Source organism: Centropristis striata, chromosome 12 (genome assembly GCF_030273125.1).
Source record: "Centropristis striata isolate RG_2023a ecotype Rhode Island chromosome 12, C.striata_1.0, whole genome shotgun sequence".
Taxonomy (NCBI): Eukaryota; Metazoa; Chordata; class Actinopteri; order Perciformes; family Serranidae; genus Centropristis; species Centropristis striata.
In genome coordinates, this window is record NC_081528.1 from 30,073,753 (window position 1) to 30,090,488 (window position 16,736).

Sequence of the window (16,736 nt, forward strand, 5' to 3'; positions counted from 1 at the left end):
TGAATAAGGATGCCCGTGTCGACGTGAACATGAGGAGAAGGAGGGGGGATAAAACGCCGGGCGGGCGTCGCCGGTAGCGTGATAGAAGCGCGACACCTGACTGCGTGTTCAAGAATGACACCGCGCGCGGTTAATGCGTGGACACGCAGCCGGTGCGGGAGAGACGTACGGCGTCAGGGTGTACAGTGGTACAGACATGCCAACACACTAAAACAAGAAACTATAATAAAGACATGATGTTTTAATTGCCTGTAACAATTAAGATAATTGAGACAAACACACAAAACACTTCTGTTTGTCAATAAAGATGTATTTATTGTAAAACAAAAACCGTGAGATTAGTTAGGGTATATACAGGTATGAAGGATAAATAAAAAATTGTCTTTATAAGGCTAAAATTGTGGCAGTAGCTGTTTTTAAATAATGGTTTAAATTAGAAAAGCCTTTTTGAAGCCTATAGCCTTTGTGTTGTTTTGTGTTTCTTTTCTTTTGTTTTGGAATCTTATTTGGTATATTTATTTTCAATGTATTATTTTATTTTTATGTTATAGTACTGTGTGAAGTTCTTGTAACCTTGTCTAGATAAGTGCTATACGAATAAAGTTATTACTAATACTACTACTACTGTAATGTTTTTGTTTATTTATTTACTTATTTTGAAGTTATTATTTTTTATTGTTCATATTCAAGTATTTTAATTGACATTTCTTTATCTTATTATATTTCATTATATAGATTACTTGATATTATGTTGAAAGTTACCAGTACTCCTGTATCTTATATTGTGTAGGCCTGCGTGTTTTGTACCCCATGTGCATTGTAAACTTTGAACATTAGATTATGAGAATACTAATATAATATAACCAATATATTTTAAATAAGAGCCACTGTGCCTTTGTAACAACATTTTCTTATCTTATCTTCAACCATTTTCCCCCATGGTTTTCATGCTTAAGACTTTTTCCTGTTTCTTTTATTATTTTTACCCCTCTCCTTTTAATTTACTACTATTATCATTAGTGTAATTATTATTATTTTTTTGTATAATCTGGCTAGCCATGTATTATTATTTCTGTCCCCTCCGTGTGTATATGTACGCTTTACCATACATCTATCTGAACTTCTGAATGTATCTGACTGTATGTGTTTTGGTCTGTTTACAACTATTATGTAACAATCTACAGGCCTGAATTGTTCTTGTTCTGTGTTCCTAACGTCATAACTAATAAATTAAATAGTTTAAAAATAACTATCTTTATGAGTACAGGTTACTAAAAGGAAAAGAAGTGAAAGGCTTTCATTACAGCTACCTCAGGTCTCCTTATTTAGTATATTTATCTAGGACATTATGACTCGTCAAATCATAAAACTGGGTGAAAAAATCTGACAATGTGAAAGTGGTGAGAGTGACCCAGATTCTGCAGGATGCATTACTTACGCACAGCTGCCTGTCTCTGCCTCTCTACACTGCGCCTGCTTGTCTGCCATTCACAAGCAGCACCACACACACCATCACAGCTTTCTATGGCTGCAGCATATGCAGGCCATTGCTGCAGGGCACCGTAGGCCAAAGGAAGTGGAGAAAGAGGAGCACACTGTCAGGAATGAGTTTCGATTGTCATGTCCTCTCCTGCAGAGGAGAGGTAGAAAATTGGAGTCATGTGCATTTTTTTAATTTAAATAAGCTTTTGCTTTACATATGGAGCATTTTTAGTGAGGTCAAGCAGATGAGCAAAGGGGTTGAAGGGGGTTTGTAGTATTAAGCTCCACTCCATTCAGGTTCCTGCTGAGGCCAGCAAACAGACACCCAGATGGAGAGATAAAGTGAAAAAACAGTGTGTTTGCAGGCAGAGAGAGATGAGAAGAGGAAGGGATGTGTGCCCTGCTTTGTTTTGGTGAAGCATTAACTCAGAGAGCGAATGTGTGTCAGGGAGCGGTAATGAGTGTTGCTGATAATTGTTTTGGCCTGAGGTGTTTTTACTGTTTTCCGCAGAATGGTATTTTGGGGGTTTGCTGAACAGGAGATCTCACTGAAAAACGATAGAGGAAACTTTATACTATTTGACGTCACAATAACCTTGTGATCAGGCCACTCATGCTATATCATCTGCAGATAAAAAAAAAATAACCCAAGGTGTTATTAGAGTCATATGATAATATTGGTGATAATTCAGTGCTAAAGTGATGCTTGGTATGGGTGAAAAGCATCCTGACCCTGTGTAATGCTTCTAAAAGAAGGTGAATGTTCCATTCATACAAGCATCTTAATCACAGATTTCTCCATGGGAAGAAAGAAACAATCCCCAGCCAGTCAGCCTATTTCCATCTCTTCTGCCCAGTTATGAGTAACGCGGTAACGGAGGAGTCACTGTTTTTATTAACTTAACATAATCATCTTAGGTTTCCTGCCTATCTGCATGAGAGCTGTCCATAATAAGCTTAACATATTCATGACTGCTGGCAGATTAAACATATTATAGCTTTGAGAGACAGCCTTTGGTATTCAGAGGGGACCAGAGGTTCAAATGTGGAATATATCTAGCTAACCTTCCGTCTATACAGCATTTATCTCAATCACATTAAAAAACAAAACATGACACTTTTGCATACATTCCTAAAACCAGCCACCAAGCTGACCTATTTTCCACAGTGTAACCCCAAGACCCCAGTCTGGAGTGCTTGTGGTGACGTAAAACTTTCATATGAAGGTAATTATGCTTCCCGGGCATGAGTCACCGCTGTTAGTCACTAAAAAAATCTGAGCCTGATGTTCCATGGTGCATCCCCAAAAACTAAATTCATAACATGAACACAACAAGAGGACAACCTTGTGTGTAAAGTGAGTTTCTTTGATTTGTAAAAGTGTTTCAAACATAGTTGCAAGGATTTTGCTGTTTATAACCTTCTGGTTATGAGATATGAGATGTTTCATGGAAAAGCTATTGTTAAATGTTCCATTAGACGATCCAAAAGCTTTGCTCTCCGCACACTATTACTGCCCACACCCAGAGTCATAATGGAAGCTGTTTAATGTAACCACAAGTAGTATGACTCAACAGGGAGAGTTATAGAGCTGTATAGGCATTAGAGTGTAGTTCCAGTGGCCTGAAATGTAAATAAACAAGGCATAGTTTATATTTTAATATTGTAGTCTGTTTTTATGAGACTGTGTGTGTTGTGAACCACATTCCACATAAAATGTTATGATTTATATCTCTGCGTTGTTCCATTTGTTTTAATATATTATTAAAAGGGACATTCCACCAACTTTGAAGTTTTGTTAATATCTACTGTCAGTTGTATCCTGCCGCTCTGAGATGGACAGATAGCTCATTTAATTCTCACAATAAATATTTAAACTTGTGTAAGTGTAGAACTAAATTGCTGGAGAACCATCATTTGTGCCTTTGATTAGTATGCTAAGGGAAAGTCCTGCAACATTAGTTCTAACTGGTTTAAAAACTTCAGTACATTTAGTACAGACATTACAGAGCAATACATGTTGTTTTTCAACTTGTTATGAGTTCATAGATACCAAATACTTGATTGTGCTCCTTGTTTCTGAATTACAGCCATCTTCTTAACATACTATATGTATGTATTCTTCCTAAAATATAATGTAGTCTATTGGACATTAATCCCATGAACCCCAAACCTACATATGGTTTGATTAGAAAAACTCACTTCCAACCCAAACAGTTTTTGAAATTTTCTTCCCATATGGTATGTGTTATGCAAACCCAGAGAACACTTGCACCAAAGGAAATAAAATTGTAGTTCAGGCACAAATGGGTTGACAAAACAAAACACATTTCGAAAAGACCATGAGCCAGACCTGAATTTTTGTTGCTAAAGGCAACTATAATTATTCCCATTCTCCATCTTTTCCTTTCTTAATTTTCCTCTTCCTCTGCTTCATCTCTTCCACACAGGCCTCAAAATAGCTACAGATCAATACACAGAGGGCTGGCAGCAGAAGAAGGGAAGCCACAGAAAGGAGTTGAGTTTTCCCAATTTGAGTGTAGGAAGTGCCAATGATTTAAGCATTTTATAACAGGCTTGTATAAAAAGGTTCATTTTCTAAGATGATTAGTCAATGGCACCAACATTACAAGAGTTGGATTACCTCCCTGTCTGAGAATTTCCCCAAAGTCAAATCTGACTGTACGACAACATGTTCTTATATTAGTATCAAAACATAAACAAGCTGGTATGATATTTATAGAGCACATAGTGTGCAACTCGAAGGAATTTGACTAAAGTATCAGCTGGGTGACGTCCATCCAGCATCACCTCCCACTTCCCTGCAGAGAGAAACTTCAAAGGTCAGAATAGCTTCAGTTCTGGGCTGCGTTCGCAATGGAAATACTCATCTTCACTGCAGTCAATGTCCGATCTCACGTAACCCCTCTGGTTACTATGGTTACTGACCATACCTCCTCTCCTCCTCCTCAAGTCTCCCTTCCTGTGAGAGTCGTTGGCAAAGTGCGGAGACCGTGGGTGGGGCCTGCACTATATGTGAGACCTGTTACCTAGATTCGGAAGGAAACGAAGAGGGGGGTTGAGTACAGGTTGGGCACATAGTCTCGATTTTGTTGTTTTAATAGGTGCAACTGATGTAGTAGGCTTGTCAGATATGAGATTAGGAAAGATGATGTGGTAATCTACATCATTTGAGAATGAGCCATAACTACCCTGAGGGGATACAGTGAAAGAGAACAAGCAGGCCAAAGTAAAATGACCAGCTTGTTTCAATTTCAAGTAATGACCACATGGTAAAACCTGCCAGTGTTGACTGTAACAGGGGCAGTGTGGCTGCAAACAAATCTGCTTGGAGATTTGCATAATCAAAAGATTTGGACTCATAACAAGCTCATTATCACAAATATCTTGTTTGAGCTGCTTTTCCTAATTTAAATGGGAATTGCATCTGTGAGTGCATGTGTGTCTAAGCCTGTTTAAAAGACAGATTGCTTCATATAGATGGAAGGTGTGCATGTGAAAGACCAAAACCATAAGGGTCATGCTTATCCTCTCAACTGGATTGAGTTAATCTACTAATAGAGAGCCATTTACATAACTGCTTTAATGCAGCTACAGTTAAGCAATTACTGCCCCCAGTTCCTTCTTTTCCCACAATGTGCTATCTACTCTCATTCCCAGACAAGAAGTTTAATCTCACTCTTTCCCCTGAGTCTTGTTGCTTATTCTCTTTTTAAGTCCTTTAATCGTCTGCTCTCCTTCCTTTTTTGCCACGGTACCCTTCTGCTGAACTTTCATGTTTTCCTTTCCTTGTCCATTTTCCTGTGCTCCAGGGCAGTTTGCATTGCACATGTAAATGAGCAGAAAACTTCTAAACATCATTACAAACCCTGATGTTTGAGTACAATCATTATATTGTTGTAATGAAGTAAATCTGACAAAATATTACACCCAAAACACAGATTTAGAGGCAGGCTCTCGCAGTTATTATTATCATCTTGTTTTTGCAGAACAACACAAACTTAGTTTGCTCTATGAGCAATGGAGTTTGGATCAGGTAAGTAAACATAGTTGTTGGACAAACACTTAATACAAATAAACAAATGACATGGATGTTAGGTTCCAACACCTTAAACTTTTAAGAACAATTCTTATATTATTATAATGTGATGTTATTTATTGTAATTTGATATGATCATGTCATATGCATGAGAATGTCACTATGTGTTCAATTTAACTCAATTACTCTTTGTAACAATGACACAGAATTTTGTATCTCATGTATTTGTACATGTTCCATGTGAAGCGACTTTGACTATCTTTAAAAATGCTATATAAATCTGATCAATTATCATTATTATCACAACTTTTAAACTAAAAAGACTAACCAAATAGCCTAATTGGCTAGAAATCACATATGAAACACATTTGTATTATGTAATTGTAACCTGTTACAATCTGTTTGCATTGTCCCTAACAAATACATTCATAAACAGATACATATATATTCTGATACTAGTATCAACGTGACTTTAAAATGTCAGGATACCGGCTTTTTAAAACATTTTTATTAATTCCTTATTCACTAAATACTGTTTAATTGTCTATTGCATTTATCTTCACAATATAAATACACAATCATTGCTGATATATGGAATTTGAAAAACTAAAAAGTTATTGCTTGGGTATATTGGCAGCTTAGTTGTTGTTGTTTTTCGTCATTATATCATTTTAAATCGTGATCATATGTACTATTTTTATATATGTCCCCTTTGTAAATAAATAAATGTCGTTTAGTGCCATCTCCTGGTAGAAAACCTTTATTACATTGTTGCAAAGAGTGAAAATAAACCGAATAATGATTGATAATGAAACAAAGCAAAACGTTAAAAAGCCTGAATCTAAATCAAAACATTTAAGTTTTACACCTAATGTTCAATTAACTGTATTCATTAACTTATCAGTAAAATAAAGTCTTTCGACGGTTGATTTGTTTTGACTGGGAGACATATATAAACTTCCTACTTTTACAACCAATCAAATCGCGTTTAAAAAAATAGTCTCCAGGATCGTCCAATCACAGCACGTAGAATACGAGGTGGGCGGGGACTCCAAGTGGAGCAGCTGGCAGGCTTTCCTGGTGTGTTTTGAGTTTGACCACAGAGAGCCAGCGGACAGGCTGATTCCAGAAAAGCGAAAGGGAAAAATGACTTGGGACACGGAGTAGCCAAGAAGCTGATATACATACGAGATCTTCTCACGTGGAGCATTTAAAATAAACTGGTGTGTACGCGGTAAAGGTGAGCGGATAGTACTGTAATGTTAGCATTAGCAACAAAACGACATGACACATATGTCTCTGTCAGCTATATGTTGGTTACATAAAGCCTGGGGCGCTGTATATACACTGCAATGCATTACTGGTTCAAAAACGACATAGATAGATATAGATAAAGTAGGATTTTTGCATGCCAAGCCCCATTGGTTACACTGAAGCCTCTTCTTTCTGGGCAAGGGCTTTTTTCCTAAAATACACCAGGACACATCACGTTTCCAGTCAGGGCACTTCAAGGATGTCACCTTCTCAATATAGCTGCTCAGGGCTCACTTGATAATGACTAAAATAGACTGCAGATCATATGTCAAGGGTTACACAGCTTCGCCAAACTGAACCCCAACACAACATGGATTTGTAGTAAGGATAGTAGTTATTATAATGGAATAGGGCTTTTTAGTCAGCACAGGAGGTCAATAATACTCAACTATGGTGAGGCACAGTTTAACTGCTCCAGACTAATGACTCATCTGCTGTCAGGAGTTGGGTTGAAATGAAAATCTGCTGGCATATGTTTGAGAGCCACAGGTGTCTGTTAGAACTGTGTGGTGGAAGAAGTACTCAGATCCTTTAAGTAATTAACGGGGAATACTACTACCCTAGTGAATAGCCAGAATTCAAATTCTTACTTCAGTAAATGTACAAAAGAGTAGCCTCCTAGCATCAAAATATGCGAGATGTAAAGCTTGTTATCCAAAATGTCCCATTTCAGAATAAATTATAGTTATTGATGCATTATTGTGTTCATCACTTAAATGTTGTAACTGGTAAAGATGGAGTAAATTTTAAATTTATAATTCTCCTCCTTCTGCTTCATACTCTCTCCCAGTCAGCTGTTTAGCTTTGAACATGTGCTTTCCACATTTACCACACTACCACCAAATCACTTACACTTGATTGTTACTATTTCTAGATCCTCTTGAACATCACTCTTTTAATACCTAGAGTTTTCTTTTTGTCTAATTAGTTGATCTGGTTTTTCAGCCATGGAACCGTCGCTGACCGGCAACCCAGCCACCCCAAAACCCAGCCCCTCATCTCCAGCCACCCTGAGGCCAGGCCTTTCTTCTTCCAGCTCATCTTCAACCCTAACCGCACCGACCTCAGATCGCCCGAAACCTAAACTGACTATGCCAACACCTCCAACCATGCCCTCATCTTCTCCCTCCACTGCCTCCCCTCGGACTTCTCCCAGCCTCTCCTCACGTTCTTCCTCTCTGTCCACGCCGCCTACTTCCCCTCTCCGCCAGCCCATCAGGAGCCCCTCTCTGGTGGGCAGATCTCAGCTGAATGCAGCCTCTACGGGGACTGGATCCATAGCTGCTGGACCTGCTGCCATGGCTCCACAGCTTCCTCCCACTCCTGAACCAGGTGATAATCAAACTCTGAGCTCTGACCTTTTTACACTTAATCACAAAGTCTTCACTTCACTTTCCTCTTCTCCACCAATCAGTGCTGTCAACACTCCCAGTTTACAGTGTGTATTGCAGTGTCTCCATAACAACCACAGGCATTTACCACAACATGTAAAGCAGCCTCTCCCTCTCTGCTAACTTGAGGAGAAAAACCTGCCTCACCCCTGTCTTCTCAGACCATTTTAACTGCTAAATACCAACTAAGCGGATCCTGCATGGAAACTCCTCACACAGCTGAAGATCTGTTATCTGCACTGAGAATATGACATCGTACATTTGTTGCATGGCTTTGCAGTGACTAGATCTAGATTTGTAAATATGGAGTATAACTAAAACATGTGAAATCTAACACCTCAGTCAGTTTGGACTCCCACGCAGTCCTGTCCCCTGGCAAATGCACTGCAGCAGGTGTCTGGCTGTTCAGATAATCATTTTGCAGCAAATCATGAAAGTTAAAATGGGAGAGAGATTGCATCAGTGCGAAAATGTGTGCCTTATATCAGGGAAGCTTGCAACTGCTGTTATTTTAGCAATATGAGCAGTAAAGCAACAGCATTAACAGGCATCTTATTGAAGTTACTGGGTCTGGTTGCATTTTTTTTTGCCTCCAGAGAACAGACTCACCCATCAGTATCACTTACAGCCGCGTGGGCGTTTAAAATCTTGGAGCGTGTTTCCACATTTGTTGCCACCTCCATCTTTTTCCGACACAACAAAACACAACAAATGTGACACCTTATTTTACATTTTCCATGTGACCTCTTATGAGGCACTGGGATTTGAGCGTAGCAGAACTCATCAGCCAAAAGAAAATGATAATTAAAGCAACAGATGGGACATTCTTATCAGCACACTCCCACTTCGTGGAAGGATCTGATGCGTGCTGATGCTCCGGGATCACTCATGCCACTGACGCATTGAATTGGACTGTTTCCACATACAATATATATATTTACACACACACACACACACACACACACATATATACTTTAGATACTACATGAACATTTAATTACATAAAACTGTATTTATTTAATTGTTTAAATCTAATTTTTTTTCTCAAACTTGAGGCTTTAGGCAGGAATTATAAATGGTAAATTTTAAGTTTCAATGTTTCAACATCATTTGCAGACATAAAATGGAAACAGCTTGATCAGCAGTTTCTTTCCCTGCACTGAGTCATGATTAGACAGCTTCGTCAGGAAGACATGTTTGAGAGTGTTTCTATGTGTGCTGTGGCCACACATCCTTGGTTTGTTCTTTTAAATTTTGTCTTAATGTTTTTGTTGAAAGGTGCTCTACAAATTAACTTGTTTTAAACTTACTTACAATCCTAAGAAGCATCCAAGAAAAGAGAGAATGCCCCAAATATAAAAGATAAACTGTACATGTAGAAAAAGGATTAAAGTTAAAAAGGAAACAAATTACTAATAAATAAATAAATAGATATAATAAATAATTAACAGCTGCAAAATTTTCACCAGAAAGCATTTTGTTGGGCACTGATTTGTTCTGTATCTGTAACATATTGTGTACTTATTTTTTTTAAAATGTGTAAATATAATTCTCTGTTTCTTTCAGAAGAGCCGGAGGAGGAGATCAGTCTTGAAGATTTGGAGGAGAGAGCAAAGTCAGGAGATGCAAAAGCACAGACAAAGGTCAGTGTCAATGAACATATTGCAAATACTTTTGACTTTAATGACCATATGGTGACCACAGAACAGATCGGCCAACTCATGATAAATGTTAGAGTGACATATTGATGGGAAGGGCAGGTTGTAAGTTGACTCAGTCACAGTATTGCTTGCCTCGCAAGTCTAAGTCTGTGTGTGTCTGTGCAGATGGGGCGATACTTCCTTGCGCTTGGAGAACAAAGAGATGAGGAACTAAACAACTGTACAGCGGTCACTTGGCTCATCCAGGCTGCTAAACAAGGCCGCAGGGACGCCGTCAAACACCTGCAGCAGTGCTTAGCCTCCAGGAAAGGTACCAAAATCTATGGCTATAAGCAAAGTCGCATCACTGGTTTCATGTTATGAGTTGGTGAGACTACACTTGAAATGATGCTGAGAATCATATGTGTGCACTTTCGTGTTTTTCAGGCATCACTCTGGAGAACTTTGAGGAGGTGAAGAAGTTGTGTACAGAGACGCGCTTTGAGAGAGGAGTCAGGAAAGCAGCTCTGCTAATGTACTGGAAGTTAAACCCGGAGAGGAAGAAGTCGGTGGCTCTTTCTGAGATGTTGGAGAACGTTGAACACGTCCACACAGAGCCAGGTATAGGAGGGGATATATTGTAATTTAACCACCAAATTTGCACAGTCTTGTGTTACTTATTTTAAAAAATGTATGGTTATTACAGCTGGAGTTGTGTTTGGTTTGTGTGTGTTTTGTCTTTGTCTCCCTTTCCCCACGTCCTGAACCTCCACCTCACTCTCTGCAGATTGTTTATAGAGAATAACAAATACACACGAGTTGCAGAATTTTTCTTTACCCTCTTGTATTATCTCTTCTCCATTTCCAGGCAAACCAGTGTCCCCCGGCCCACTAAATAGCTCTGCTAAGAAACAGAGGAGAGTCCTAGAGTCTATGGTCAGCAATGAAGGTATTTGTGATTTGAAACATGGCTCCAACTTGAAAAATGCATATAGACAGTTGTTATTTTTTATTCAAGTTTTAAGAGATTAAATCACAGCTGCAATACAGATAAAGTTACTTACTTAAACTTAAAGTAACTTTAAATTTGCTAGTTAGTTAACACAAGTGTGTGTTTTGTATGTCTTTGTAGCCAGATGCCAAGTGGGTCTGGATGACTTTGTTGAGATGACAAAAAAGTACGCCCAGGGTGTTGCACCTTCACCAGTCATGGCTGCAGCAGGAGGTGATGATGATGACGACGATGATGATGTAGTAGTGAAGAATCCAGATGAACTGCCTTTACATCAAAAGGTAGGAAGCTCTTAGACTTTGTAAGGATGTGTGTGAGTCGGCTGTCCACGCTCCCCTCTATTTACTGTGGGTTGGATTTAAGTCCTTGTTGATTGGGACCTTGAGACCTTGTTGATGTACTGACCATCTTCCTTTCTTGGTGTTCCCTCAGCTGCTGAAGTTCCCTCTGTACGCTCTGCTGGAGATCAAGGAGCACCTCATCGACTGGGCGTCACGGGCCGGGATGCAGTGGCTCAGCGCCCTGATCCCCACGCACCATGTCAACGCACTCATCTTCTTCTTTATCATCTCAAACCTCACAATCGATTTCTTCATCTTCCTCATCCCTCTCCTGGTTTTCTACCTCTCATTCTTCTCCATGATCATCTGCACACTGCGAGTATTTCAGGTGAGTGATTGCTTCTGTTAGGGAAATATAAATGTATTCTTCTTAGGACGTAAAAATTAAACATATGTGCACTTTTTTCTACAGAATTCAAAAGCATGGGAAAACTTTCGGGCCCTGACTGACCTGCTCACTCACTTTGAGCCTGGCCTTGATCTGGAGCAAGCTGAGACCAACTTTGGATGGACACACTTGGAGCCTTATCTGTAAGAACACCTTCATACTGGCAAAAAAAAGTATTTAGGATGCGGATACAAATCTATTTCCCAGAATTACTTGAAGTAAATAAAGGTATTCACAGTCAAAATGATCATTCAATTCAATATGACTACACAGAACCAGAGTGGGTCACGCTGGGGCCTGTGAAAAATTGTATTTCAGACCTTTTTAGGCCAAGAAGTGAGATTATTGGTTTTTAGACCTTTTAAGACATGTTTACCCTGTTTTCTATTCAATTTGGTTTTGTTCAGGTTTGACTGGTTTGACTACAAAATTTGCATTCAACATTTTCTTGTAGATATAGTTTTGTTTCTACTTGTTTGGGCTGATTCATATACCTTGAGAAAACAATTTGAGTCGAAATACATTAGTTTGATATGATGCATAATTTGATAAAAGATTTTTAATTAAAACTCAAAGAAGTGCCTCGGATGCTTCTTAGACTCTTGACTTGTATGATAAACTAAAAATACTTCTGCTGAAGAATTAATACACCCGGTCTCTTTGTGTTCCAGGTACTTCCTGCTCTCTGTGATCTTTGTGGTTTTCTCTTTCCCGGTTGCTGATAAATCCTGGATCCCCTGCTCAGAGTTGGCTGCTGTCGCTCTCTTCTTCACTGTCACCGCCTTTCTCAGCCTTCATGCGTCTGCTCAGCTCTTCGCTCGTAAAGCTCTCCTCACAGAGGTCCTCTCCGGAGCTTGCTCCCTCACCCACCTCCTGCCAGACTCCTTCCCCTGGTTCCTCAGGGTCTTTGGGATGACGTTCATCACTGTGCCTATAGGGGACATAATGGTGCTGAACCTGGGGGTGCCGTGTCTGCTGTATGGACACCTTTTCTATCTGCTCTTCCGTATGGCCCAGCTGAGAGGCTTTAAGGGCACCTACCTGTGCCTAGTGCCATACCTGGTTTGCTTCACCTGGTGTGAGCTCTGCTTAGTGTTCCTTAACAACGCCTCTGCAATAGGACTCATCCGCACCTGTGTTGGCTACTTCCTCTTCCTGTTCGCCCTTCCTATACTCTCACTGGGCCTAGCAGCAATGCTCATCATTCAGTTACTGCAGTGGTTTCTGGCCCTGGAAGTGACCAAAATGATCGTCACCTTGACAATTTGCTTCGTGCCAGTAGTGTTGAGGCTCTGGACTCGCTTCAGCCTCAACCCCATCGTGGTTCTACGGTCTTTGTCAGGGAGCAGCATAGTGAAGCTCATCCTGGTGTGGCTCAGTGCTGTGGTGCTCTTCTGCTGGATGTACGTCTACAGGTCTGAAGGCATGAAGGTTTATAACTCCACCTTGACGTGGCCCGAGTACAGCAGCCTTTGTGGCCCAATGGCCTGGAAAGAGGCTAACATGGCACAAACTCAGATCCTCTGCTCTCATCTCGAAGGACATCGTGTCACCTGGGCCGGACGCTTCAAATACGTCCGTGTGACCGATATTGAGAATGGGCCACATTCAGTTATCAACCTGTTGCCTGTAGTCATGGGGAACTGGATGCGGTGCCTGTATGGTGAGCCGTATCCTTTGTGTGAGGAGGAAAAGAATGACACAGCTGAGCCCCAGCCCCTGCCTGCCCCAGCTCCTCCTCCAGTAGATCCCCTCTGTAAACTTAAAAAACTGGCCAAACATGAATGTCACATTAAACGCTTTGATCGATACAAATTTGAAGTCACGATGGGCATGCCGCTGGAGAGGAAGACCAAGAACGGGACGATCATAGAGGACGAAGATGCAACTAAGGACATAGTTCTGCGGGCGAGTAATGAGTTCAAGGCTGTGCTTTTATATTTACAGACAGGAAGTCTGGTGGAGTTCAGCACCATTCTGGAGGGTCGTTTAGGTTCCAAATGGCCCGTGTTTGAACTGAAAGCCATTCACTGCATATCGTGTGGTGATACCCCGCTGCCCAGCCGCAGGCAGTACAAGATTGAACACGACTGGAGGCGCACGGCTCGGAGCGCCCTGCAGTTTGGTTTTGACTTCTTCTTCAACCCGTTCCTGACGGCTCAGCTAGATCAACCGTCTGAGACTGAAACAGAGATTGTGACACAAGAGGCCGGGTAGAGATCTGGCAAACACACGTCTGGGAGATATAAGATGTATGATAACGACAATAACAGTTGAAGAACATTAATGATTGTACATCACTCCTATTAACACTGTATGAGGGCGGACCCAGACATTTGTAGGGCTGGATTAGTGGATATTCGTTCATTGGGTATTTGGTTTTCAATTTTAGGATTCAGATTAATTCTTTTTTTAACTGTAGAATGACAGAATCCCTAAAACTTAATGCCTTTAATTAAACTGAAAAAAGTGTGATAGTCATTACTGCAGTCAATACGGTTGCACTGCTGTCTACTATCTCAGTGTTTCTCTGAGGGCAGGACTTTGCACACACACACAACGATGTGAAGCAAAGAGAAAGGTGCAGTGACGACTCGGCAGTCTGCTAACTTGTTGCTCTCGCTACAAATATAAACTACTCTGTTTCAGTGATCTGAAAAACATGCCTGCAGACTGAAATTCAGTTAGCCCCTGCGCTAATGAATGCAGTGTAAAGTGCCATAGGCTTGTAGGAAATATCGGACTGAGTGTCACGCTCCTTATAGCAAATATTCAAATATCAAATAGTTAAATACCAAAAATGGTATTGGGGACAGGCCTAGACATTTGTGGTGTCAGTCATGCTGTAAATCTGAACTTGAGCGAGTGTGTGTTTGCATTCTTTTACCTTTTGAGCCAAAATATGTGAGAATCATAATATAATGAAATATATAGAGGGGAGAAACACAAACTGATACAGTTTTTAGAATAAGTAATTTACTGCCTAACACTAAAGTAAGAAAAACACAATCTAAACCTCCTGAGCTGTGGTTTGTTATACATTTCTTTCAATTTAAGCTGCACTGGTGCTCACCACATACTGCTAACGGAAGTCATTTTGATTATGTTTATTAATTGTATAAACACTATGTGTGCAAATATTTGTAGCCAAATCACCAGTATTTCAATATACATTAACAGTTTCCTTGTTGAACTGTTCTCTCATTGTTGTGTCCGTGGCCTACAACAGGTTGTAATGCTGATTCTTACTTGTGAAGGTTTCATTCGCTGTCAAGCTTTAATGACTTAACATTAAACAGTAAATTATGTGCTGTTTTGAGAAATAATTTTAAGTGCCTTATAAGACAGTCTCAATTCAAAAATTATTTGGAAGAGAGTAGACTAAATAATCTTTTCTAACCTTTAACAGCTCAGCTGCACCTGCACTTGTACGAAGCAGTTTTAGAAAGTTTATATCTGTCTTCTCTGTTCTCTTATATCTTTTTCTCCTACAGTTGTTTTCCCTCCCCTCCCTTGTTTATCTCCATCTCTGCTGTGCAGAGATTTAATCTATTGAACATTTGCAGTCCCTGAGTGATGATGTGTTTTCAATTAGGATGTCACTACTGTTTTCTTTACTGTGACCCATAAACAAACTGAAAACATTTGTTTTTTCTGCTGTTTTTATTCAATTGTTACAGTTGTTACAATTTAATTTAGCAGACACTTTTCTCCAAAGCGATGTACATTAAGATTAAGATTAAGATGAATTACTTTATTAATCCCACAACGGGGAAATTCAACCTCTGCATTTAACCCATGCTTTTTTTTTTACACACAAGTGAACACACCATGCAAGGAGCAGTGGGCAGCACATTACTGCACCCAGGTACATCTGAGAGTTTATAAAAACTCAAAAGAGTATCGAGTCAGAGGAGAACACAAGAAAGTAATAATAACAAATATATATTTGTATTGTTTGTCTCTTCAGTGGAGCAGAAGCTTTAGTGGATGTTGAAGTCACGTTGGCTATTTTAATCAACAGACTAAATCAACAGACATCTCCGTAATTTTTAAGCACAAATTGTAAATGTGCACATAAAAACGGGAAATGCACCTAGTGATTAATCTATATTGTATTACCACCTGATCAGCAGCTCCCATCAGTTGAGTTTTACTGACTTTTATATTGAGTAATAGCTCATTGTTTACCCGTAATGCCCTCATCTTTACTGTTTAGGTTCACTCTCACCGCTCTCAGTGCCGTTTCCAGTGTTGTGATCAAAAGTGCTACCTATTGAGATGTGCTATTTAACATTCTGCACATGTTGGGAAGCATTATTTGGCAGGTGAAATACACTAACTTACCAGTGACATTTTAAATAAAGATAAAATACAGAAAGAAACAAGCAGTACTGAACAGGCCCTCGCAGTACACGCGTGTCGGGGCATGCTGCTGTCGGGGTGTGTGCGTTACAGGGGCCAGTCTATACCACCCCTATGAATTTCATTGCCTTAAGTGTTATAGTGTGGCCACGGTACCAAATCTGAAATTAGACTGCCACCACAGTGCCACCTAGGGGCCAATCAATAAAACCTTACTGGACTGGTAAGTACTGGACTTAAAGTAAAATTTTGAGGTACTTTTATGTACATTTTACATATATTGTACTTTTTATTCCTCTACATTTAGCTGACAGCTTTAGTTACTTTTCAGGTCAAGATTTAAAATGATTACCAATTTTTATAAATTAAACCACTTAAAAGTTTATTAGGTAGCTAAAATGAGCGGAGTGGAGTCATTTCACAGTGTGGTATTAGTACTTTTACCGAAGTAAAGGATCTGAACACTTCTTCCACCACTGTCTTTTTTACTTCTTTACTTTTTTTTCTTTCTTTTCTTTTCTTTTTTTTGGTTATTGTTTTTTACTTTTTTTGGTTATTGATTTTTGTTTTTATTTATTTTTTTATTTTTATTTTTAATTTTGTAATTTTGTAATTTTTTAATTTTATTTTTTTAAATTTAATTTAATTAAATTTTTTTAAATTTATTATAAATTTTTTTATCATTATTTTGTCTGCGTTTCTGCGCATGCGCGGCCTTTCTGCGCTTCTGCGCATGCGTGGTT

At 39.5% G+C, this 16,736-nt stretch overlaps 1 protein-coding gene across 1 annotated transcript; it reads left to right on the top strand.

The window, feature by feature from the left end:
• The first annotated feature begins 6,653 nt into the window (after window positions 1-6,653).
• On the top strand, window positions 6,654-15,270 carry wfs1b (Wolfram syndrome 1b (wolframin)). The gene is made up of 10 exons (XM_059346970.1): window positions 6,654-6,782; window positions 7,802-8,188; window positions 9,814-9,890; window positions 10,074-10,218; window positions 10,335-10,508; window positions 10,756-10,836; window positions 11,020-11,180; window positions 11,332-11,568; window positions 11,653-11,771; window positions 12,300-15,270. The coding sequence occupies exons 2-10, from the start codon at window positions 7,804-7,806 to the stop codon at window positions 13,843-13,845; spliced, it is 2,925 nt and encodes a 974-aa protein (XP_059202953.1). The 5' UTR covers window positions 6,654-6,782; window positions 7,802-7,803; the 3' UTR covers window positions 13,846-15,270.
• Window positions 15,271-16,736: the final 1,466 nt, after the last annotated feature.

What these genes read in the sequence shown, in the direction of transcription:
- wfs1b (XM_059346970.1), top strand. Translation starts at nt 7,804, where the DNA reads ATGGAACCGTCGCTGACCGGCAACCCAGCCACCCCAAAACCCAGCCCC. An exon ending in ATGCAAAAGCACAGACAAAG is followed by an intron (nt 9,891 to 10,073) that starts GTCAGTGTCAAT and finishes GTGTCTGTGCAG; the next exon opens with ATGGGGCGATACTTCCTTGC. An exon ending in GTGCTTAGCCTCCAGGAAAG is followed by an intron (nt 10,219 to 10,334) that starts GTACCAAAATCT and finishes CGTGTTTTTCAG; the next exon opens with GCATCACTCTGGAGAACTTT.